The sequence below is a fragment of the Apteryx rowi genome, unplaced genomic scaffold, assembly GCF_003343035.1.
Source record: "Apteryx rowi isolate R43461 unplaced genomic scaffold, aptRow1 scaffold_98, whole genome shotgun sequence".
NCBI lineage: Eukaryota > Metazoa > Chordata > Aves > Apterygiformes > Apterygidae > Apteryx > Apteryx rowi.
The window spans coordinates 2,442,399-2,467,160 of NW_020451293.1; the positions used below are offsets into that span (position 1 = coordinate 2,442,399).

The 24,762-nt window shown below is 45.0% G+C and overlaps 2 protein-coding genes across 13 annotated transcripts in view; one reads left to right on the plus strand and one right to left on the minus strand.

The window, feature by feature from the left end:
• CUNH3orf18 (chromosome unknown C3orf18 homolog) overlaps positions 1–4,351 on the plus strand; it is an 11,953-nt gene extending 7,602 nt beyond the window's left edge. For 8 of the 10 annotated variants that reach the window (XM_026055015.1, XM_026055012.1, XM_026055013.1 and 5 more), the window contains one exon: positions 2,502–4,351. In XM_026055015.1, the coding sequence (XP_025910800.1) occupies positions 2,502–2,603 (102 nt within the window). In that variant the 3' untranslated portion in view covers positions 2,604–4,351. Of the gene's footprint in view, positions 1–1,349 lie in introns of all 10 variants that reach the window. The other 2 variants (XM_026055020.1, XM_026055021.1) reach the window with 2 other exon arrangements.
• LOC112960592 (high mobility group protein HMGI-C-like) lies at positions 3,743–24,203 on the minus strand. Of its 3 annotated transcripts, none has more exons than XM_026055023.1 (6): positions 23,721–24,203; positions 16,488–16,700; positions 15,807–15,890; positions 15,296–15,343; positions 10,454–10,544; positions 3,743–8,164 (listed from the first exon to the last, which is right to left on the minus strand). In XM_026055023.1, the coding sequence occupies exons 2-6, from the start codon at positions 16,578–16,580 to the stop codon at positions 8,079–8,081; spliced, it is 402 nt and encodes a 133-aa protein (XP_025910808.1). In that variant the 5' UTR covers positions 16,581–16,700; positions 23,721–24,203; the 3' UTR covers positions 3,743–8,078. The 3 variants fall into 3 exon arrangements, with proteins under 3 accessions (XP_025910808.1, XP_025910809.1, XP_025910810.1); XM_026055024.1 differs by lacking the exon at positions 23,721–24,203 and adding an exon at positions 17,562–18,160; XM_026055025.1 differs by lacking the exon at positions 23,721–24,203 and having other exon boundaries at positions 15,807–15,887; positions 16,488–17,552.
• Between the last annotated feature and the right edge of the window lie 559 nt (positions 24,204–24,762).

Consider the following 24,762-nt stretch of genomic DNA (forward strand, 5'->3'; position numbering starts at 1 on the left):
AGGACAGGCATGGCTCAGAAAGAGAAAAGGACAGAGTTTTCTATTTGGATTTGGTGAAAGGGGAAGGCTTTGCTTTGAACGCTCTGAGTACCCATTGCATGAGACATGCTGAGAAATGATGAGCTCCCCAGAGACCACTGAGTTACTACATTAGTGAGTTAGGAAAGGGCTTGATGGCTTGGCCAGTTGTTTTTGGTTACTATTGTTAATGGTCTAGATGGGTGTTAGACAAGAGGCTGTTGCCTTCCCAAATATACCAAGAGGCAGGACGAATGGGGAAGAAGGGCTTCTCGCCATTGTGTGCAGCCAGTTTCACATTGTTCTCTCTTTTCTTTGTCAAAACTACCACACACAAAAATTGCCTTTCTGAAAGACAGAGCCAGCAGGGATGGTTGGAATAGGCATGTCTCTCAGCCAGTGATGCAGCCCCCCACTAAGAGTGGACCTCTCTCCTTTTAATTCCTTTCCAGCTGCTTTGTGCTGCCCATGTCTTCCCTTGCTTTTCCAAGTAGAGGAGCAGTTCTCCCAAAACATCCTCAGTTTCCACGCATTTTATGCCTTTAGATAATCTGTGGCAGATTTGGTGTGGGGCAAAGAGGAAAGGAGGAAAAAAATATAGACATTGTAATTATAAAATATTTACCTTGAGGAATACTTCACAACCTGCCAAAGAGCACATGGGAGATAAATATGTTGGAATATGAAAGATAGTCAGCATAATCTATATACTGGTTTGGGAAAGCAGAGAAATACTGTTGTGTAAAAGCAATGGATCTTGACCTCTGGGCAAGTGCATACAGTGCACAGTATTAGTGCATGTGGAGGACTTAAGGGGGGAATGACAAGAACAGAGTTAAACTTGGCACCGTAAAAGCGCTTCCTTCCTATACAGTGACTGGCCAGCAGGATCCCTCAGATCCCTCCAGAGCTTGCTAGTGCACAGATTCCTCTGCTTGGAAAGTAAATTTAAAGGCTTAAAATAACAAGAGAGGGAATTTAAACTAGTAGCCAAAGTTCAGTCTATGGCATGTTTCCTGGCTTTGAGGTTTCAAATCTTTTCATGCTGTCAGGTGATATGTAAAGAGTGAGTTATATATAACAAATCTGTGCAGTCCTAGATAAGCTAGACCCAGTAATCCAGTGATGTGGAGACTAAATTGGCATGCATGTGCTGACTTGCTCTCTGGCCTGTTGTATTTTTCTGTCACAGCCTTGTTAATGCTGTGTTAGTCTGTCACCCTCCTCTTAGTAAGGGGCTGAATCTAGTTACAGTACTTTGCAGTCTGTGCCCAGGCCCCTGTGCCTGGAGAAAGGCATGCTGGGTCTCATCTTTCACTGCTTCAACGCAGATTCTGCTGACAAGTCAAGGAGCTCTCCAGAGACCCAGTCGCCTTGTGTTCACAGACGTTGCCAATGCCATCAATGCATGAACGATACCTGCCCCTGCTCTGGGATCGTGCTGAGATTGGGGAGGATGGAGCCAACAAATCGGTGACTTCTCGCAAGCATGACTGATCCACTGAGCCCAGCTGGTCACCCAGTTGGTTTGTGTTACAAATGGGCACAAGCACTGGGAACTGTCGTCGCTTTGGAAAGCAAACCTTTTGTGATGGCAGTAGCAATATTTGGTGCGTCCGTTACTACTAAAAGGTCCTGGGCTGCCATGCTCCAATTTCTGGGCTGGCGCTGACTGACGCCCTCTACCCAGCTGTGTGCTTAGGAACAGTGCTCGCTTCGTTGTAGATTAGCTGGTTTAGAGCACATGACTGCCCTCTCTGGGTCAGGGAAGGAGAGGTGCATGTTTCAAAGAGCTTCTCCATTGGCTTTGTGCAGCCAGGCCCCAAGGAGAGCCCTGAATGAACATTTCTGTACAGTGACTGCAGCCTTGGCGTACCCCAGAGGGTTGACTGCTGGCAAAGCTGCTTTGAGCTAGGACAGCTGCCCCCGCGAGCTGAGTGGTAACCTGGGGCACGGGCTGTTATTCCCCCAGGGAAAACACATACCTTGAGGCTTATCCCCCTTGTGGCATGTGGCCTGCTGATAAATGTGTGCCCTGGGCGATGCTGCAGCATGGGCAATTCACTAGCTTTAGAAAGTGAAATGGAAAACATTTGACTGATTACATCTTAACTAAGCAACTGGCTGAATATCCCCAGTTAGGGCTGTGGCATGGACATAGGAGAACTCACACAGCTTCTAGAGGCAGGGGCTGTCATGTCCAGGTGCGTGACTGCCTGCAGCTAAGCTAGGAATGATGGTGTTTGGGCATGTGATGCCATGGAGAGGAGACAAGTGGAACTGGGGCTCTGATACCATGTATCCTCCCCTGCTTTGGCTCAGGGAAGTTTCTACCATGCAGACTATTGTACAGAGAGAAGATTAAGGCTTGAAAACTTTTCTTTTTTTAAATGAGGGAAAAATGTGTATTGGTCAACATTACGGTAACCCTGTGTCTGCCCAGAGGTGGCTCAATAGCTGGTTCTTACTTCCTTACCTGCCAGGACCTGCACTCAGAATCTTTTCTTCCTGCTGAAGAAAACGCAGAGCTTTGCGTTAGCCTCCATTCAGGCTACCTGCTGGTGGGTTGTGCTCATGTTACCTGAAGGTGGGTCTGGGCAGGTAAGACAGCAGTTCCCCTGTAACCCTGGAGCACCCCTCTGCCTCTTTGTGTGTCCTTCAGGACTGCAGGAGGGAAAGAGCGTGACAGGGCCTCTGGCCACCTTGGTGAGCTGCAGTGCTGCACTGGAGCTGTCCTTGGCAGAGTCTTTCAGTGGCCACCAGCCCTGAGTACTGCTGGCCAGCATGGTATCCGGGGGGGCTGGCAGTAAGGTCCGGGCTGCACACTTGCAATGCAAACACAGAGTGTGGCGTAAAGGACAGACAGGAGAGTTTCCTCCATCCCCTCTACCCGCCAAGTCCACCAGTACAGCCACGGCATCAGGTAGGTGCCCCATCCTACCTGCCCCATTCCTCACTCAGGAAACTACAGAGGCCACTGAAAAGGGTATGTGTTAATGTCCATCCTGTCTGACTAGCAAGACCTGGGGAGGGAGGGGGTCATTTTTGGTAACCTGCTGCCAGAGATTGTCTCTCACTCCTAGATGGGCAGTTTCCTTAGATTCCTGGAGGTGAATGCACGAATCAAGGTGTCTCACTGCTGTGCTAGTGGTGAAGCGCATGCAGAGCCTGCATGCAAGCATCAGTGCCCCAGCCATGCACTGATCACCTACTGATTTTCCTGCAGCACATACGTTTGTCAGTCAGATTATGTTCCATCCGCAGCACCAGTTCAAAGGGAATTAGGGCCAGCCAAAATTTGAATGCAGATCTAAAGGCGGGCTTCATGCAAGGAGATTTTTCACTGAGCGACAATTGAGGCATCATGTGCTTTGTTGCAAGCTAGAACTTGTCCCAAATCTTTTTTTCCTCCCCACAATGACTTTTCCTCTTTTCGCAGCTGCRAACAATTTCCTGGGCATAATTCTCTGACCCCTGCAGCAAACAGTTCCTTACCAGCCCTACCTTCTTCACTGGCACAGCTTTCCTCATGGCAGTTTTGCAGGACTAAGCTGGTTAATAATTTTTCAAAATCCACCTCCCTTTCTAAACCTGGAGGGTTCTGGGTGTGCAGTAGGGTTAGAGATGTGACCCCCCCCCTGTGGAAAGTGGCCTGTCCACTGCCAGGAGGCACCCCCAGGCTGCTGGTATTTGCATTCCAGGGAGAATGTTGAACGAGGGTGTGTGTGTGCAAACAGTCGGTGCAATCTGGCTTAGGTGCTTAGAATTTGGAGGACACTATCCATGGGTCTTCCCAGAGGTTATCCCTGTGTGACCAGCTGAGCAGTGTTTCCCCTAGAACTCTTAGGGTTGGAACTTTTTTTTTTCCCCCTCTAAATTCTCTGTAAAAGGTAACTGTAGGCTAAGCTGTTTCTTCAAACCAACAGCATACTTCATGCTCTTTACCCAACTCCGTGTGCTGCATGGGCAGCTGCCAAGCAGTGCATCTGCCAGCTCGGGTGCAAAAACATGCACCTTGTTCCAAGTTAATGTTGAGATATATCTTGTATAACGAACACAGCTACAGAGAAATTCTCTTTAACCATTCTTCCTGTAATGGTAGGATTTGTCCTGCGATGACTGCCCTTAGATTAATGAAGTACAGATAATGAGACTAAAAGAATATTACGGGTATATGCTGGGCTTGTACTGGAGTATTCTTTTAGTGTAATAGCGCCTCCTTTCACAATTCTTGGAAGTATGCATACAACTTAGCAGAAGCATTATGATGTAATTTAATTCAAGTGTTTCTGTGTTTTAAGCATTGAAATATAATTAAAGAATTTTCATTAAATCTAGTGTGATTGTCTTTTTCCCCATCATTTGCATTGTCTGGGAAAAATGGCTGTAGTGTATCCTCAGTACCAGATGGTAATTGGTACGCAGTAAATTTTCTTGCTCTTTCAAAATCTGAAGTACGTATGAAAAGGTTTGAAGGACAAGATCTGCAGAGTTAAAGATTTAGTGTTCCACTGCATGGAAACTCAAACCTCTTCAGGAAGGCTTGATACTCGGTGAAGCCTTAAAGGTAGGAGCTTCCAGCCCAGCAGACCCCAGGCATCCAGAGTGCAGGACAACTTGCAGCATGTCTGCACTTGCTATATTATCCTTTAACCAGCTGTATTTCTGGACAAACCAGGGATTCACCAGATTTCCACCTGCAGCTCTTACCAGGATGGGCTGCCCACATTGGGGTGAATATTGTGGGCAGCAGCACTGGCAGCTCCATGGTGGTAGTCACTGGTGTTTTTCAGAGAACCAGTTTGCTTTCTGCTTCACCTTCTGGCCCACAGACCCCAAACTTAATTAGGAAAGCCATCAGATTAACCAAAGAGGCTTTGCATAGGAACAGAATTAAAAGTACAAAAAGCTAAATAATTATATTCCACACAGAACAATGCATGGCACAGACAAACTCAACTGTGGCAAATTCTAGGTGTATATATGGAGCAGAATTAGCCTGTATTCAAATTAAGCCTGTTACAATGTACTGAAAGATACACAAGAAGATGGTATTAGTTACCAACATTTGGTTTTAAGGGCCTGTGTTTTACTCCATGTGTGATTCCTCATGCTCATTATTCCTTGTTTTCACATAGGTCCATGAGTGCTCCTGAATAGCAAATTCTTGTTTTATAATCCCCCAAACTACAATTCAAATAAAAAAAGAGAAACTCACATTGCCTGCTGATGTGCATGTGTGCTGAGGTTGTTGCACATGGAGGAGGCAAAGCAGAAGCTTGAGGTGCTGCATCATATACCTTTATTAAAAACAAACTCCAAGGCTAATTGCAAGTTGCCAAAACTCTTTATGCCTGCACCGAAACCAGAACCATTTATGAGAATCTTCCAAACTTTGCTGCGTAACAAATGTCCTTTACCTCCAGTATTTTGTTCTGACTGCAATGAGCTGTTATTTTTGACTCAGTCAGACCCAAATTGTTCAAGCTTAGAAACACTTGAAATGAATTTGCTTAGATATAGGATTTTGCCTCAGACCCTTTGATTTGGCTACACAAAAAAGGTGACTAGTTATATCGGAAAGGAAAAGTGTTCATCATTTCAAAAAAGAAAACCCAAGTGGTTCAGGGTGAGATGCTAGCTCTCTGAAGATGACTGGAATTCTGCCAGACTTTAATAGGGTTGACTTTTATTCCAAGTCTCTGTATAAGGATGGAAATTAAAGTAAGGGACTGGGATTTCAACCCTGCTTATTTTCCTCGAGCAGATACATTTTTATGGAGAACTGTTTTCTACTGTGGTTTCCCTGCAGACTACTGAGAGGTAGCAAAGTGCATTTTAAAAGAGAAAAAGTACTTTATGTGGGTATTCCAGGGGAATCTAAAGTAAATGGATTTACTATCTAGCTGAGGCAGTTTCCATCCCTTTTCCAGCTCACCAGCTGAGAAAGGGTTGACTGTTGTCATAGGAAAAGCTTGAGTCTCTTACAGATGCAATCCCTAATCTGCTAGGAGAAGCCAAAATTCCAGTCTTGCATTGTAACAGCTATTGCTCCCAGGTGGGGGGGGGGGTTAATCAAATATGCAGTCAAGCCTTGCAAGCAGAGGACTAAAACTCCACCTACCAGTTCACTTGCAGGTAAGGTAAAGAAGTTGGTAAAATATCTTGGTGTCCCACTTGAATGGACTTTGAATGCAGACATAAACCACAGCTGAACTGTTGTATCTGCTGGAGAAGACCAGCTCTCTAACCTGAATTCAGAGGAACAAGTTGGATTTTCTAGTGTAACCATCAACAGCTACAGATTTGCTTGCATGATGTCCCATCCGGATTTATTCACACAGTAGGAGAAGGGAGTCAACCTCTTCCCACACCTGGCAGCATGCCTCATCCTACAACATAGATTTAGGTTAGTCCCTGTGATGTGAGCCATTTAATCCTTGATTTCTCCAATATGTGGTAAAGAAGGTACAAAGGTTATTGAGATGCAGTATGCTGGGAGACCACCAAACTCCATATATGAGGAACTACTATTAAGGCAAACTTAACAAAACATGGAATTAACAGGATTAGGACTCTGGTCACTACTAGACTGGATGAACTAGACAGAATAACCTACAAGGGGAAAAGCTATTTTTTTCTGTTATCACTTTTCAGTCAGCCTTTTGTTTTAATACTGCATATGTTACCTTGTGTTAAATAAATACCTGCTAAGGGAACAGACCTCTGGTGAAGGATAATAAAAGAGCTCAATATATACAGCCATTTCATGGGTTTCTGCTATGCACCGGCATAAATTTAAAGCCAATTATGCTCTATTTAAATATTTAACACTGTAAAGATAGCCAATTTTACATCTTGTCAAGGATAATCAAAATACCCACTTTGTCCCTTTAATAGGCAGGCAGAGTATCCACCATATGGCAAATACCACTGGGATTTCACTGTTCGCAACTGGCTATTAGAAATACCCTTGTTCCTCAGAATTTAGCAAGATTGGCTCTGATGCTGAAAGCATAAATCTACATACAGTCTGAGACTGAGAGCCACCAGCAACAATCTCAGTGCAAATGGCCATTGCTCGCTCCCAGAACTGACCTGCATCTGCAAGCTTTGCTTTGCATAGCTGCAACACTAGAGGACCCCCGCAGTGCACACTGTGGACTGAAGGTACAACAGTAATTTAAGTAGAATCCTGAGGCTCTGCAAGGAAGCAACCCTTTTGGGACTTTGGCTCTTTACAGGCAATCCTGTGACGTGATGAAATCCAGTGGTTGTGACTAAGCTTGTAAACATTGTTCACTCAAAGTCACTATCAGGTTCCGGGGGAGTGCTACCAGGCTGAAAACTGGTTATAGGAGATGGGCCTGAGCTGATAATACTAAGATACAAATTTCAAGTCATTAATCGCCAAGATACCAGGGTGTGAGCTGACTGCCCTGGTGGTGCAACAGGTGAAATGTAAAGGTCTCACACTTCCCTCTAGAGCAGCCAAGTGACTACTGGAGCAACAACATTAGGTGAGCTGGACTGCTGCTCCATCACCATAGGAAATGCCATGAGCGTTCTCTTTCTGATACAGTGAGGAAAGGACTTGTTGATGAGTCTCGTACTGATGCAATCCTTATAAACATATAAGCAAAATGTTACTCTTGGGACTGCTCCGTTGTCTACCAGAGGTGGTATGGCGCATAGGTTCAGCCATTAGCTGTATAAATAGGTTTCCTTTACTGTACCCGCATTCCTGAGTCAACACTATCTTTCTGTGGAACTATTGCTGTCCACGGCAGCACAAGGCACCATGTTATAAATAAGACTTTTAAGAAAGAGTAATGTCTTCACAAAAGATCTGCTAGAAACTATGAAAGGCATCTCCCTGATAAAGCATTTGCCATTTTTCCCCCAAGCCCTTATTTAGATGTTCAGGGTAATCCAGCAGAAAACAGGAGAGAAAGTTTGGCCAAAATTATAATAAAGGAAGACTCTGAAGTATGAAATTAAGAACATCATTGCTTGTTTTCCAGTCCTCTGGCTTCAGCAAGACATGAGCAGGTGGCATCCTACTGAGCTGTGGCAGGAATGTTACTCAGAGATCTCCTAAGACCAGTAGTTTTGCTGGGTCTGGAACTGTCTTTTCCAGTGATGCCTAAAAGGGAAGATCATGGGAGACAGAAGGTTAGAGCTCTGGACCCAAGAGCCTGGTTGCCCAAAGACCCCACTACAGAACCAATGCAAGGTTAAAAGAAGGCAGGGGTCCGTTCCCAAACACCCAGAGATCCTCACAACACCATTCCCACTGCTCTTGTGCTGGTTCCAGGCTAAAGCCTGCAACAAACAGCTTCCCCTTGGAGCATGCTTGAGAACGAGGCTTTTGAGAGCTCAGAAGTTACAGTCTGTGCAAAGTTTTCTGATTTCTGCTATGCAAACACACATGATTGACCTGCTTTGTGAGCATTTAGATCCATTTCCAACTGCAACCCCAAACCTCATGAGGTACAAAGCACTACTGGAAGTGCCTTACCCAAGGTCATAGACATCAGGTAAGTGGATGCACAGAGGGTGTTAAAATGCTCTCTTGGAGTGGGGAATGTTTCCGGCTATAGCAAAAGATAGTTATGTGACTGCAGACTCCCACTAACAAATCTCGGAGCAGTCGCATTGTGCATGAGTGGCACAAAAGCTTGCAGGCATATAGTATTGGAAGTTAATCCCAGACCAGTAGGATGGGTTCATCCAGGAGCTACTTGTCTGAAAGCTGCTGCAGCTGCATCTCATTTCCAAACAAGCTGTGGGACCTCGGTAACTCAGAATAAGGTTTCTCCTTTTCCTTTTCAGTCTAAAGTTTCCAAGACAAGATTACCACCTAGTCTCAGGCAACTAAGTGAATAACCACTGCTATGAAATTTTCCAGAGGAAGGCCAGTTTTCGTACTGTGCATGCTTATCCCTGCTTTTTTTCAGCAGTTTTTTTTTTTTTGTTACAGAAGTGCACCCTTCCCGCCGCAGTATAACTCCCCTCCCTATCCCTGGTGCTGTGTGTGCAGAAACACAACGTGGTTTATGTTACAGTATCATGCGCTGTGCTGCTGTCTCCCACTGACCGCAGCATCCGCTTATCCTGTCACATCTGTTTCTGCCTCCGTGTAACAGGAGGAAAATGTATCCCTCCCGTCACTGCCCTCAGGCCCACTCACACTGAAAGGAAGAAGAAAGTACCCACATTGGCTGTGGTTTTGAGGGAAGCTCAGAGCACAGCAAAAAGGCGGCGCTCAGGCCGGAGGTGAGCTCATCCTCCGTGCGCCTGCGGCTCTGCTGATGTCAGCGCACGACATGGTGGCAGGAAGCGATACGGGCGCCGGAGCCCGAGAGGAAACTGAATCGAGCAACTGAGGTTAACTGCGCTGGCGTTTTGTCATGTGGCATTTCCAGGGACTTTCTAAGAAAGCCAGGCTGCCCGGCGTCTGTTAGTTCGCTTTGCACGCCACGCTCAACAGCGCTAACGGCAGCGGTGGGAGGGAACAGCTGTGTTGACCGCATGGCAACGTAAGGGGCAACATCTGCCTCTCTTGGGCTGCTGGCTCCCTTCCCCCATGCACTCAAGGGAAAATATTTAATGAATAGCTTCCTACAAAGCTCATTGAAGGTAGGACTCAGCCACGTGCAAGTTCTGCTGGYGGTTATCTTAGAAATAGCCTGAATGGCATAGGCTGGGCTCGGATTTATGCTTTCCCAGGGCTGTAGTGCGGCTGGGGTTCTGGATGGGGCATCTCGGTTCCTCTGACAGTGATAACACTTATCTGGCATCTCATCTCAGAGAAGCTTAGATAACTTGGCAGCCCTATACAGAAACTTGCCAGTGTCATCATTTCATATGCTGCTGGTGTGCTAGTATCTCTGGTAGCATGCCAGCCACTAGCAAGAAGAGTACCGCCTTAGAGAACAAGCTAGGAAGGAGAGAGCAAGGCTACCAGGGAGGCAGACTGGAATTAATGCACAATGCTAGGGTGAATAACCTCCAGAATGTCAAGGGATCTGCAATTCATACTTCTTTTTGAGGCCAGACAGGACCCCTTATGATAGTTCATTTTCACTTTCTACGTAACACAGTCAGAAGACAATTTCACTCAGCCAGACCTGTAATAGCGACTGGGACCTCAGTTTAAATGACTTCTTAGAAAGGCAAAGATAGAGATTCTCTCCCCATCCCTCTTTTCTGCCTCCACTTCTGCTGCAATAGGCACAACCAAATTAGACAGACAAAATTTGCTGCCCCTCTTTGTTGAGTTGTTCCTGGAAGCCTTGCAGACACGCTGGTGTCTGTAGGGTTCACAGGACAAGTGCAGCTGGAGCAGCAGCTTTGGGGGTATATGCATGGTTTGCTAGGAGCCTGGTTCCAYGGTTTAGTTCTGTGTAATTATGATTGTCTAACTTCAAACCTTGTGTGGCAGGCGGTGCGGTCAAATTCGAGTCACTGCTTCCCTGAGGAGTTCCTTCCTGACACACTCCCTCTTGGATCACTAGTTGAGGCTATGAAGAGAAACACCAGAAACAAACCCCCCGCACACATGCAATCAGGTGACAGGAGACACAATTGCAAATAAACAAATCAGATCTAAAGCAAAAAGCCTTTGATCAATGTTATTTCAATGAGCCTGTGCAACGTTGACAGCATGCCCACTTACCACCACTTCCTATAGCCAACCGTGTGCAAGAGCATGTGCAAGTGTGTGTAGTGTCCATGTACATTCACAAAGTGTCTTTGAATGATTGACAAAATGCATAATAAGTTACTGTATTATCAGTCTTTTATGAGCACTGCACATGGAGGAATCTCCCCGTAATGCAACTGCAAAGAATTGTGTTTTCATTCTTGAGAACATTTTTAATATTTCAGGATACTTCGCTATCCTGAAAAGCTAAACACTCAGCAGTCCTTGCCCACTGAAAATCAAAACTAAATGTTCTGTTCTATTCGTTTGTTTTGGTTTTGCCCCCCAGAGCCCCTTAAGATGTTAAAACAAAAGCATTTTGAACTCAAATATCAGAATGTTTCATTAGCCCAAGTCAGAATGAAACATTTTGAAACCTTCAAAAGTAAAAATCAAAGCCAACCTCTGAAAAGTTTTAGCTTTAATAAATTGGCACGTAGCAAAGGAAAAAGATTTTCTTGACAAATTCCTACGCAGCTCTTTTTGTATAGTGATAAGCACCCTATCCTGCAGCTCAGGCACACAACTTGATTGATTTAACCACTAAGCCCCTAGCCTAGTCCCATAATTGCAGCTACTGCAATCTGTACAGAAGAGAATGGCTGGAATAGTCTTTCCTGACCTCATTTCTAGCCTGGTACAGGTGGAAGATGGCTTTACATGATTTCTAGCACATTACAGATATTATAGACTGGAAAAATCCCTGTCACCTGATCTGATTAGACCTGCTTTGAGTAGATGGTTGGACTAGATGATCTCTGGTGGTCCCTTCCAACATAAATTATTCCATGATTCTAAAAAAAAATGAAAAGGATCATATGTACATATGAAACTGAGGGATACAAGACTTTTCATACCACTATTAGTATATCCTGGGAACTATCAAGATGCTCCCAACTGCAGACTTGTGTCCTCTGTGTGACATAAAGGACTCAAGGGAGAATGAAGTGTCAACTGAAGTCAAAAGAAAGTGTTTCATTTAGATTATCATAACAGGAAAATAAAAATTTCCATGGAAAAACTGCAATTTCTGGAAATTGCACTTCTATCAACAAAAAAGAACATGGAACAGGAAAACTATTCCAAATAACTTTATTAAAGATGTTAGATTTTGACAGCACACATGGATCTTTGTGCCCCACAAGAGGATGTTGGATAGCATGTCCTTAATTCTACCTGGCTGCCCTGCACTGCAGGGACCTGTCCCCAGGGAGGTCTTGGTCTCCAGCCACGTCAGGCACACTGAACAGCTACAAAGCAGGGCTGAAGACATCTCCTCTGTAAAGTATTACTGTCAGTTTAACYGCAAGGCAGCCCTACCAGCAGGTGTTTTATAAACTGTCCCCTGGTCTGAAACACTCTCTTGAACTTGTTCCGCATAAGATCCTCAGCTTTATAAAATATGTACTTCATTTTTTCAGCTTTCCTGAACAATAAACTTTCCTGAACCCTGCAATAATAGGGTTCTTAGCCCCTTATAAACTCCCTGTTCAGATGGCATCATGGCAACAGCAGAAGCTGTGACTGCATTTATTCCTCCCACAGACAATTTCATTGCCCATTCTTTCCCTTATCAGGCTGGGAAGAGAAAGGCATGGTAGCACTCCTGAAGGTAAACTTGCCTGTTTCAGATTACATGAAAAATGCATAAACTAATGCCAGAAAATCCCTGCCAGACCTCTTGGACTCCTTTAGCCTCTGCATTTTTTTTACCTGCTGTAGTTTACAGCAAGATGAGGTGATGGCTGTAGGCTCTACCAGTTTAGGGAAGAAATGCTTTCAGTGAAATTGGCTGACTGAGCAGTGGAACAGGTTGCCCAGAGAGGTTGTGGAGTCTCCATCCTTGGAGATATTCAAAAGTCATCTGAATAGGGTCCTGGGCAATGTGCTCTATAGAGGTCTCTTCCAACCTCAACCATTCTTCAATTCTTTGATTCTGTGAAATTATTTTCTCCAGCGTCCTTTTGGACATTCAGATCCCTGTGGGTTCCCATACACGCTGTTACTCTGCCTTCTCCTGGAGACCAGGCACTTTCCCCTAGGGCTCAGTCCCATGTAAGCTGAGGTCTCCTTCCCCCTCTCAGTCCCTCTGCCTCTCCTTAAGCACATGGCCAGGTCAAATTGAACCTGCAGATGAATATCCCTCTTACCCAGTCTCAAGCCCAGGAATATCCAGACAGTCTCCAAGTTACTTGCATCACTCATCAGATTGCCTGCTAGCCCTTATGCAGCTATCTGGATATCAACCCCAAGCCTACTTTTGTCTGCTGAGAGTATGCTGTGTGATGCTGTGTTCTCATTAGCTCAGTGCTTCATTTTAGCACAGATACTCCACTCCTAGCTCTCTTATTTTGGCTGAATTGCAACTTCAGAGTAACTCCTAACAGTCAGCTTCTGAGATCCCTGAAATTTGCCTCTGTTTACCTCAGGGATCTGTCTAAAATTCTGTTGTAGAGCAGCTTGTCACTTGTCAGAGTTCAAACAGACTCCATCGCATCTGGAGAGTGCACTGCCAGCACCCAGCCCTTCCATGAAAGGGCGAGAAACCCTCTTCTCCAGGACAGGTACTCAGAGCAGGGAGCACCCTGCAATCACAAGTCTTCAGGGAACACCTATGCTATCTCTCACTTTATTTTTAGAAAGTGGTCTTCAAGCCAGGCTGTCTGGGGAGTCAGAGACATTGTTTCTGCCTCTCCATATCCTGCCACATGGCTTCTGGCTATACAGCTCCCTCCCTAACCCCAGTCATGGTTCATGCTGATGCTGTGTCTCAAGTTCAGCCTTATTACCCTGCCATTTTCAGTCCAGCTCAGTAACTTTCAACTCTGTTCTCTATCTGCAAGTAACGATGCTTCCCTTCCCACAGTCCCATTTGTCTGGGATACTCTGCTTGAACAGGACTCTGCTCCTCATCTGATCCAGGGCACTCTGTATGCCCCTGCTGAGAAAGCCTCAGGGCAGGAAAATAACATCCTCCCCATGGAATCGGAGTTCCTTCTGATCCACGTGCTCCTTGAAAGGGAATTGAGTCCTAGGACTGGCAGCGCCTCCTTATCGCTTTCTGATGTCTCTTCATTTTCCATGGTTCTACTGTCTCCCTAAGCTCAAGTCATTTTTCTTTCTTGCTTGCATCTAGCCATTTTAATAGAAGAGCATCTTCTCTCCTAATTTCCTTTTTTCTAATTTTTCCTCATCTTGTTTCTCCCTCTCCCCAAAAAACAATGACTACCTCCAGAAAACTAATGTTCTTCTTTCCCCGCCTTGCAGCTTCGGGATCTTTTTTCCCCTCCCCCAAATGTACTTATATAGGGGTTTTCACAACAACCTGGCCATGGCACCCTACCACTACTGAAAGGGAAAACACTGTCCCTAATTCACGTCCTCCCAAGTCCTCCTGCCTGTCTTTGAGATTTGTCAGCCCTTTCTGCCTCCAGTGCAGAGTGAAGTTTGAGGATTGCACTTCGCAGAAGCTAGCTGCATTACGTATGCAACAGATTTTCTTACACAGTGTATTGAAATAATGTAGTATAAATGGGCCTAGAAAAAGCAATGGGTTTTTAGAAAAAGCTATGGCCTGAACTAGACCGTGACCTCATCTGTATTTCAGAGAAGAAATGGCAAGCTGACAGGTTTATGGAGCAGATCCCTTGTCTGGGAGTTTCAGTCCTACACTGGGTTCAGAGAGTTTCCCTCTATCACTTCCTAAGAAATACATGTATCACTGTCACACGAGAAGAGTCTCCTTCTGAACTCTCCCACATCCTGGCATTTCCTCCCTAGTGAAGATTTCCTTCCAAGCCTCCTGTGTAGCCCTGCGTGGATTGCTCTATCCCTGTTTATGCTGAACAAGCCACTGTGTCTTTCCATCATGAGCCTGCCTGCAGCACTGAAGCTGTGGAGCCAAACCTATGGATTTTTTCTGCAGCAAGCAGCTTGGGTTTGGTCTAGGACTTTTCTGGGTAACCAAATATATATTTTTTCAAATCACTCCTAATGATAGAGACTATGTCATTAATTGTTCTCAGGACTGAATATCCTTATTGATTAAAATTTCACTTTTTTTTTCAAGCCTGAAATGATCTGTCTTTCTCTGGAAACATCCGATTCTCACTAATCCTTTGTTTGCTGCATGAAAGAGCCTCCTGCTGGCAGAATTCTAGGTTTTGTCACTCACCAAATTTCTCTTTTTGCTTAATTCTAAGTTTCCTCTTTTGAGACAAATTCACATGCTGAGCAATCACTCTACTCCTTCAGGACTCCTAGGAAGGGAACCCCTCTGCCTGAGAAAGGATGGAATCTCTGGTCTGACTTTCCAGCCTGGGAAGGTACTATGGAAAACTAATGTTTTGAATTAAGTACAGCAGTTCTCCTGCCCTCCCAGAATGCTTCATGAACTTAATCTTGGGGGTGGGATGTTGTTAAGAAAGTCAGAAATTCCCTCACTTGTTAGATTTCCAGGCCAGCTAGACTGAAAGAATGTCTTTGCAGATAAGAGAACTTGAGAAGAGCAAAAGCGACTGAAAATTCCCCAGGCTCTGGGACTGGAGAAGAACGGAATACTGTACTTACCCACTTGCGGGGCCTCCCTCTTGGCCTTTTCTCGGCAGAAGGTTCTACCTTTATTGAAAAAAGCAGAAAAAAAAAAGTTTTCATCTCTCATAAATGCTGTGATGAATACAAAGAACCTGGTCAAGGTGACCTCTGCATAAAGTTCTCCTGTGAGACAAGTAGCAGAGGAAGCCTGAGGCTGGGGGTAGAAGCCAGTTCAGGAGGAGCTGCCTGCCAGACAATGTTGGTTGTGATTATGTGGCAATAGTGGAAGAGAAATACTAGGAGGAAGCTGCTAAACAGGCAGTGACAGCACAGAAAGGTCAGGAGGTGAGTTAGGACTAAGACCCCACACAACAACTGGTTTGTCCAACAGTGGCAATTAAAGCTGAACTGAAATAGGGGCAACATTTTTTGCCTGGCTTTAAGTTAAGAGAAACCTCCCTGCTTGTCCATCTGTTAAAGCCTGGAGGAGAAGGGACAGTCAGCTTAGTTTTCTCCCATAAAATGGATATAAGCCATTTACTCTCACCATTTGAGATACAGCATTCACTTTCTTGCTTCCTTTTGGCCTTCCTCGTGGTTTCTTCATTGGCAGTGGCCCCACAGCCTCCTGCTGGGAAAAAAGGAGAAAATCATCTTAGCAGGTTTATCCCTAGAACAGCTTACAGCTTCTCAGCCTAATATGTCTTAGACTGTCGTGGACCAACAATAGCACCCACACCACTGTATTTTTAGTTCTCTCTGTTTTTCCAGTTGCTGAAGTACATTAGAAGGTGGCCAGCAATACCATTACCCCCTTTATCTGTTGGGCTGGGGAACTGAATGAGTTCCCAGGGCTCTGACCATAGTGCCTGGAAAGGGAAGAGAGAAGGCCTTGGCCTTCTTTCCTCTATCCAATGATGGGCACAGAAGTAGAGGGTGGTGATGCCTGACAGCCTCCAAACTGGAGCAGAGATCTGCCTAGGCCACTTCATGCTGTTTTCTGGCCTGAACAGGCATGGCCTGCCGCATCAGAGGCACCTCTGAAGCCAATGAGATATGCCAGGGTATGCATGCTGCTGCTTTTCTCAATAGCAGTAATATTTATCACACAGAGCCTCAGTCCCCCCTTGCTCTTTGTCAGCAAGCCACTTCTCAGGGCTGCCTGCAAATCCTATCAGGTTAATGCCACAGCATCCTCAAACAGTCTCTTAAGATGATGTGCACTCACCTGTGGCTGCTTCTTTGGTCTCCCCCTCTTTCTCTTCAGGCACTCAGTCAGTGGAGATGAGGCAGGGTTCACTGGCCTCTCATTGTTGCTCATGTTGGCACTTCCCAGGTTCCAGATGACAATCCAGGAAGTTATTTTTCCATGGGCTGGGAAAGAAAGCTTGTCTCCTTTTTCTTTCCCAATTCTATTACAGATCCTCTTCTACCTGCCAGGCTTGAAATGATGAGAGAGAATCAGGTGTGACAGCTTGCCTGTTTTTATCAGCTGAGACAGTCTGGGGCACACAGCAGATATTTAGAAGTGTAACAGTAATTTATAAATATTATTGGACCATTCTCTTATATGGCCCATTCCTCAGCTTTCTGAGGTTTTGAGTCTAAGGAACAAGACACATGCAAATTGCTCCAGGTGCATGTGTTTGTGTTGGAGTATTTCTGGCTTGCCTCCTCATTAACCAATTTCATCCCAGCTGACAAAGAGGAAGAGCTCTTCAACTCTCTTTACAGGCACCCTCTGCCTGTGGGGGAAGAAGGTTGAAGGTGATATTGGTGAGTTATAAGTTCCCCCAGTCATGAGTAAAGCTTCAGTTAGAGCTCCTATATCATCAGATACCAAAGAGTCCAATCCTGAGACCAAATCCACAGCAGAGAGAGCTTTGTGAATTCCAACTGTCAAGATGCAAATTCTTTAAGAGGTGAATTTGGCTCTGGAGCTGCCCCTCGAGAGTTTGTTTCTAGTCACTGATTGAATAGGCACTGTCTGGACAGCAGGAGAGATGACTTGACCCCATTTCAGCGTGTTCAGCCTCCAGTCCTGCACGAGGCTCATTATTTTCTACAGTATGAGAGAAGTGACCCAGAGCTCTGATGGGCTTTGCTTGGATCCTGAGCACTGGTTTGTCTAATGCAAAAGTTTTGTATCAGCAGGATCCCCAGTCAGCCTCTTCTCTGTCTCCAAGCTCCACTTTAGTGCCTGCTGTGGTTGGAATGAGCCCTGATCTGATTTGTTTGCTCAGAGAAATAACTGAGATCGCGAGCTGTTGAGGGTACATGGGAAACCAAAGACTTTCCTTACTTCTGCTTGAGGTTTCTCCTCTAGTTCTGCTGCCAGAGAGGATGGCAGTCTGACTGCAAGGCTTCACACCCTCTGACCCAGAGCAGGAAGAGCAGAGAGGATACCTTGACCAGAAGCTCTGTTATCACTTGAGTGCCAGGCGTGTTATGGCAGGTGGGGTCACTTGTCTTGCTTGCATATGAAGAAAACCCTAGCCAAGGATTCAAATGAAGCTCTCAGTTTGCTGTCCTGCTTGGAAAAGGCATGTGCAATCCCCACAAGATCTCTGCCCTCCTTTCCTTTTTGCACTGAGTGAGGGAGGGCTCAGGAAGATGTAAGGAGCACAGGGAAGTGAGACTGGCTCGACATGAGGTGGCAGTGCTGGCCAAATCCTATTTTGTCAGTAAATCTTATCATAGAATAAATAGATGAGAATAGTGTGGGTGAGAAAGCACCATCCTTGTTTGCTCAGCAAAGCATGGGTCTATACATGAACAATACACTTCTATCTTCTGTGCAAAGCACCTGCCCTTTTCCTTCTCCTCTAGAGGCTGCAAGTCTCATCTGCCTTGCCTATAGAAGCTCTTTTACCCCCACCTGAGAACTATTTTTGCTGCTCTTTGCTCTACTGTTTTGTTTCTCTTTTCTCACTTGTTAAATGAGAGGTAACAACATGCTTAAATAGCTCTATAATGACACATGGTACTTGGAAGTCTTTGTCCCATYGGCCTTCAGTGCTGCTGGGTCTGTAAGTCACTGTGGCAGGCTCTACCTGAGGTGAAAAAGGTGGAAGGCAGCATGTAAGGGCACRCCAGCAGCATGCAGAAGAATGTGACTGTTTTTTTTCAAAATACTGCTGGGAGGGCAGGAGCTGGGTTCAATTCCTCTTTGTGCATGAGCAACACTATCTGCTGACCTCCATGGATGTCCCTTTGTGCACACACTGCTGGTGCCCCTCTCACACAGGTGAGGTGAGGTGGCCTCACACTCAGCTCTTCCATCAAAGCCTCTGTTCAGAGGGTGATGGAAAGACCTTAGCTCATTTCTCTGAATTCAGGCTGCATCTGGAGGGTAGACAGTTAGGAAAAAAAATTCTTTATATTGGTGAGCCACGCACAGTTACCACCAAGTCCCTGAGAGACAAGGATGAAACACTTTCTCAGTCTCTTTCAGAGCAAAGCTGTGCTTTTAGAAGCTCTTACTAGATCTTTGTAGGTTGATCAGATGTTCACATTACGAAGATGAGAGGGCCTAAATTGAAGATGACAAGAAATACTCTGTTCTCTGGTCCAGACACTGTTTCCTGCTTTGGCAGCACATAGTGGTCAGAACTGAGCCTAAAATGGCCTTGTACTGGTTCTAGTATTTGGGGCTGGAGGGAGCACCCTGATGTTAAAGGAGGGTCACTGATGTACACAGATCCCAGACTTGAGCAACTTGAATTCAAGTCCTAATGCTAATATGTGGGAAGAGTTATGCAGAAAATACAGACACGTCCTTCAAAAAAACCATACGTGCAATTTTTTTCCCTGTTTTTCTGTGGTTTTGTCTAAGCATAAGGAACAGGATGAATGATGAGATGTGGCAGGTATTGTCAGAGGTGACAATGCATGAGGTTACATCTGGATGAGGCTGTGCCTGCAGAAGGGCAGGGTTAAATTTTTTAATCTCGCAAAGACTGCACTATATGCTTCATCACCTCAGACTGGATGTGTAGAATCTGAAACAGTCCCTGGCAGATGCAGCAGGAAAACTGTCAGCGTTCACTCCATATTCTAGCAAAATGTATGTGGCCATGACAAACACTGAAGCTATTGCCCTTATCGACAAAGCCTCTCTCATGAGTTCACTGTAGCTGAAGCTTGCATTAAACCCAGATTTTTCAGGTCAGGATTAAAGCAGAGCAACTGCAGTGTACGGAATTCAAGGATTTCTCCACGCAAGCAAAGAAAGCTAGCTGTTACATGATGACCACTTCCTAAATCTTGCTAGACTGATAAACTCCACAATGTTGTCACATATCTGGCAAATTTTCTACAGTCAGGACTGCAGACAAACACACAGAGACTGCCAGGAGCTAGCAGTGCATTTGTACATGTCCATCTTCCACCTTCCCATCGCCCCTGCAAAAGGTGCATGCTTCTTGAAGCCTGGTGTAAAAAGAAAAAATGCAAGCAAAGCTATGCAAGCGTCAAAAACCTAAGGGTTTTTTTTAAGCTTTACATGACTCAGTGCAAGATGTGTACAAAGCAATAGCACCACTGCAATTCTACCTCAAAGTTTTCAGCATTAATAATCTTTGAGATTCTGAGTCTGAAGCTTTGCATCAGACTGAGGTGCTAATTTTTCTACCTTATCAAATTCTCAGGAGAGAAGGAAGCTCCTCCTGAGGGCACAGTAGTTGCGGTCTAACACAGGATGCTGGAAAATGTTCTTGAGGGACTTTTTCCTTTCCACTGACTACAGAGAGAGCCTTGGGAACTAGCCTGCTGGCTTGGGTAGATAAATTAAATGGCAGAACCCCTTCCCTTTTGTTTCTTTAGATAGGTTAAATTTTAGGCTATGTCCTTGGGAGAAATGCAATATGACAAGAGGGTGTTTGGGGCTTTTAGTAGGATGTCTCAAACTGCGTGCACGATTCACAGCAAATGCTGCCAGAAAATGATCGTCTAGCTGCAGTGCCCACGTACAAAACGCAAAGCTCACAAAGCCTTTTTTCAAAGCATAATACGAGTGCGATTATAAGGGACCCTTCATTATAGCCTTAACTCTACTGCTGTCTCTATAATAATAAGAAAAAATATCCACAAAGCACAACTCCCACTTAGTAGCAAAGAGCCTTTGTTCTGCTGTCACACGTGACACAGTAAACCCAGGGTAACTTCACTGATGTGAACGTGGTCACTCTTCAGGCCCTCCAGTGAAAAAGAGAAGGAAGAATTTGGCCCAAGCCCTGCATCAAGCAGAGGAGGATAAAAGCCTGTATTAGTCAAGACATCTAAAGAAGGGGACTAAGGAGGCAGGGCAGAGAGAAATCTTTCGTTACAATAACTGTAGCAATAACAGTCTGCTCTCTCACTATGGGAAATTACTTTCACCTTCCGAGAAATCAAATGCTCGTGTCTTTTCAGACCTGGCGGCAGATCAAGAAATACCAGAGCTTGTCGCAGTTCCCCATGGACTTTTCTGCCAGAAAAGCAGGATAGTCAGGCACTGCAATATTTCCCTCAGGAAAGAGCAAGGCTAGTAACACTCTGGGAAATGAACCCTACCTGGCAGATTTTTCTGTGGAAATGAGGAACTTTTTGTGGCTACTAAATCCAGCTTGTGGCAACTGCAGATAACTATGTCACAGTCTCATTAATCATATCTCATAATAACATAAATACCTATCGAGGTGATTTCCCAAGTCATGCTGAGTGGCTGGTCTAAGCCTTCTTTGGTCTCAGCCATTTTTTTTCATGGCCAGTATAGTCATTTGTTCTTGCATCAACATAGTCCTTTAGCAGCAGTACTTCACTCTCCTTCATTTTTAACCCCCCTCTACCAGATATATTTTTACACATCAATCAGAGCTCCTCCACCTTGCCAGGCTGAACAAGTCACAGTCTTCAAATTTCTTTTGATATGAACATATCTCCTTATCATCCTGGTTGCCGTTTACGCCTTTTCCAATCTGCTGAATATGATAATGACCCTTGCTATCAAAAATATTTTCACTGAGGGCACCTTGACTAACTTAACCTCTCATTTATGTGGGAAGCATAGGCTGAAGAACGGTTCACTGGGAAAAAATCAGTTCCTCTGTAATGTTAATAGGATGACCTTCCGAACTGGCTCAATCAGCTACAAGAGATCTTGACAGTATCCGAACATCACTTCTAGTCTTGAATGCCTGTAACTAACAGAATCATCTGGAGGAAGGAAGACACAGATTGCTTCTAAAGCAAACCATTCCACCACCTCCCAAATATACTGACTGATAAAATCTCCAGTTCAGAAGACTGAACTTTTCTATTAAAACTTAGAGAGGGCAACAAATACAGGAACTGTATGGGCTTCCATGCTTCACATCACTGCTAAGGTCCAGCTCAAGGCCTGAAAGGGAACTTCTGTAATTCTGTTAATAGAGTTATGTTTCTGACTTCATTGTAGGTTTCTGTGTGTGACCCTAATGAAAGTGCCTTCATGTGTTTCAGTTCCCCATCCACAAAATGGTGTGTAGTACCCTGGATGCTCAGATGTGCTGGGGATAGGGCAGAAGGGAAGAACCTGAATAAGGCAGGAAAGAATCGATCCTTTGCCCATTGGGGTACTATGGAGAAAGCCAGCAAGGTAGACAAGTTCAACCAGTTGGGTTAGTAGTTCATGAATAAAGATTTATTTGCTAGGAAACGGACAGTGCCACAAGCTTTCTTCACATAAGAGACACTGCATAGCTACATGAGAAAAGGGTTGTTGATTACTGAGTTTCAAGCAATGATGTGGACACGAAAAGTCTTTGTTTCCCATTTCCCAGATACTGAGCCCCCAGTTTCTGCACAATATCAATCCATTGCAAGAGAGCTTTCTTGTCTTCTTGAGAATCTAAGCTTGATGCAGTGTCAGCCAATTTATTTCTATCTCTGGCCAAGTACCCCTGGAATCAGTCAGACCATGAGTGAAATCCTAGTTGCACTGAGGTCTTATTCATTTCATTAGGCCCAGGACTTCCCCTGAAGGTTGCCACATAGTCAGTTCCATAGTGAAGGGCTCGCCCTCAGTCATACCTTTACTCCATCAGCTTCAAAACCCTGCCAGGGCACCAGGYCTCTTATTGTCAGAGCAGACAAAGCATGGAGGAAATCAGCCAGCCCAGACAAGATATGGACAAGCACTGCTGGATACTGAGACCAACAAGGACGAGAACTCAGGAGATCTGGATTCTCTTCCTGATTCTGGCCTTGGGCATGTCACATAAACACTGTGTGCTTCACATTTGCTGTCTATAAGATTATGGAACAACACTGGAGGTATTAACACTTGCCCTCAAACTGGACCGGAAGGCCTGAGGATTAATTCATTCCCAGATGTACAGCAACATTAAGAACCTCCAGCAGAAGAGGACAAAGAGGAGTTTTACTAAGAGACTATACCAGCAGGTTCTCTGACATTGTGTTTGGGAGTACAAAGGAAAGGCAGTCACAAATGAGGAAATACAGCCCAGGATTAGCCACATCCTGCTGAGCAGCAAAAATCCCCTCAATCCCTTCCCCCAGGAAGCTGAGGGCACACGGGACCAACCTGGCCCAAAGCTGTAAGTTCCCTGCCTGGGTTTGCAGCACCATAGCATCCGAGTGTGATCTAGGGCTCCCCAGGGCTGCAGCACATTGCTGAACTGCATGGTATTTCTTGCCCAGACCCAAGCCAGAAGGAGCAGGGGATACATGGCCCAGCTCACTCTCACTGTCCAAGGAAACTCACATACCAGACTCGAGACATCAGGTCTTGAAGTCACTGACAGAGGTCTTAGACTCCCTTCCAGCACCTCTCCCAAAAGCATCAAGCTAGATCAGTGACAGTTAATGCCTCTGTGTGGACTGTAGACCCCCTAACWTTAGATGTCAAGTGCTTGTAAAGATTCTTCCTTAGGGAAATTGTCTCAAGCTCCAAACATTCACTAAAGAACTCTCCTCTCTCCCAAAGTCTCTGTCCAGACATTCCACCAAAAACCAAGCTCCCCAAGCAATGCAGAGCCAAACCAGTGAGGAAAACAAAGCAAAGCGAAACAAAATAGCATTAACAGAGAAATAGCAGGATAAGGAGAACCTTGTGGTTACAAAAACAAAATAAAAATCACGGTCATCTCTTACTTCAGATAGCATGGAGCCTCAGCCCTCTGCAGAGTTACTATCGCATTCAGTCCGGCTCCTGATATCTGCAGAACATTGTCCCCAGGCACAAAACCAGGAAATGGYCTGCTACATTTCCTGGTGAGGAAAGGCATTTTGGCACCTGGCACAGGGCTACAGATGAGGGAGCAAGCTTTGTGCCTTAACCTACTTCCAAACAGCGTCTCTCAACTACCAAGAGTCAATTCATAWATCCCCGTGCCTTTTTAAACACAGYGCTCCCAGATGAGCCCTGCATACGCAGTTCAAATACAGCTTTGCTAGCGCAGTAAGAAAGGACCAAGATTACCTGTTGAGAACCTGGGCAGCACCACTTGACCCGTCCCCAGCAGACCTAGCAGCGAAGAGAGGAGAGACGGCAGAGATATCCAGTGGCTGACTGTCCTTCTGCACTGGAGAGAAGCAGCTAACCGAAGTGTCTGCACACATTCATTTCAGGAGCCTACAATGAGCTGAACTCTATTTATTGCGCTCCCAGTTAGTGATATGGAAAGCAGTGTAAGCACTGCCGGTGATCTCCTTCTGATGGCAGTCCTGAGTAGTGACAGCAAGTGAAACTCAGTTCGCTTCAACCTGTCTGGAATCTTACACTACATTAGCAGCAACAAAAAATAAGAAAAAATCCCCAACTAAACCATTTAAGCTAGGCAGCCTGTGCCACTGCCTTGATTGCTAAAAATAAGAGCAGTTTCCAAATGTCAAATGAAAGATCTGAGTAAAGGGGACAGATCACAGATTTCCCCCTCTACAGATGCTAGAAAGAATCATACTGACTTTGTTTTATGAAGGGGGGGGGGAACACAAATAGAAAAAGCCAAAAAGGGGTAGCCCCAGAGAGGCTTGTGATGACAAAGTGGTTATAGATCTGAATGCAAAATGCACTCAGGGCATTTGCTATAAGCCACAAATAAAATTGGGAAGCTCACTTTGGATAAGATTAAACGTATTTAGAAAAGAGATGTTGTACGGCTCTAAGTCAGGTATTTTATATTAATTATACGAGCAACAACTAGGGTTGCCAAAAGTCCCCAAAAGTATTTTGTAGAGGAGAATGAAGACTCTTAACATGTCTGACTTGGTATCTTTAAGATGCATATATTAATTTTTTGGCACTTCATCATTAGCAAAAACAGAGAATTAAAATATCTCAATCTGTAATCTGGACAAAACCCATTACAAAACCCATTACAGTACTTTAGAGGCAAAGTCTGAGACTCTTTTTACATCAAGTAGCAAATTGCTTACAGTGACAGTACTCTTGAATAAACCAAAGACTCAATTTTTTTCTCAGAACAGCCCATAAAAGATTTGCAATGACTTGAGTTCCCAAG

Coding starts and splice junctions, on each gene's coding strand:
- LOC112960592 (XM_026055023.1), bottom strand. CDS start 16,580: ATGAGCAACAATGAGAGGCCAGTGAACCCTGCCTCATCTCCACTGACT. Junction 10,545..15,295: donor GAGGGAGGCCCCGCAAGTGG/GTAAGTACAGTA, acceptor TTCTCTTCATAG/CCTCAACTAGTGATCCAAGA. Junction 8,165..10,453: donor CGCACCGCCTGCCACACAAG/GTTTGAAGTTAG, acceptor CTTCCCTTTTAG/GCATCACTGGAAAAGACAGT.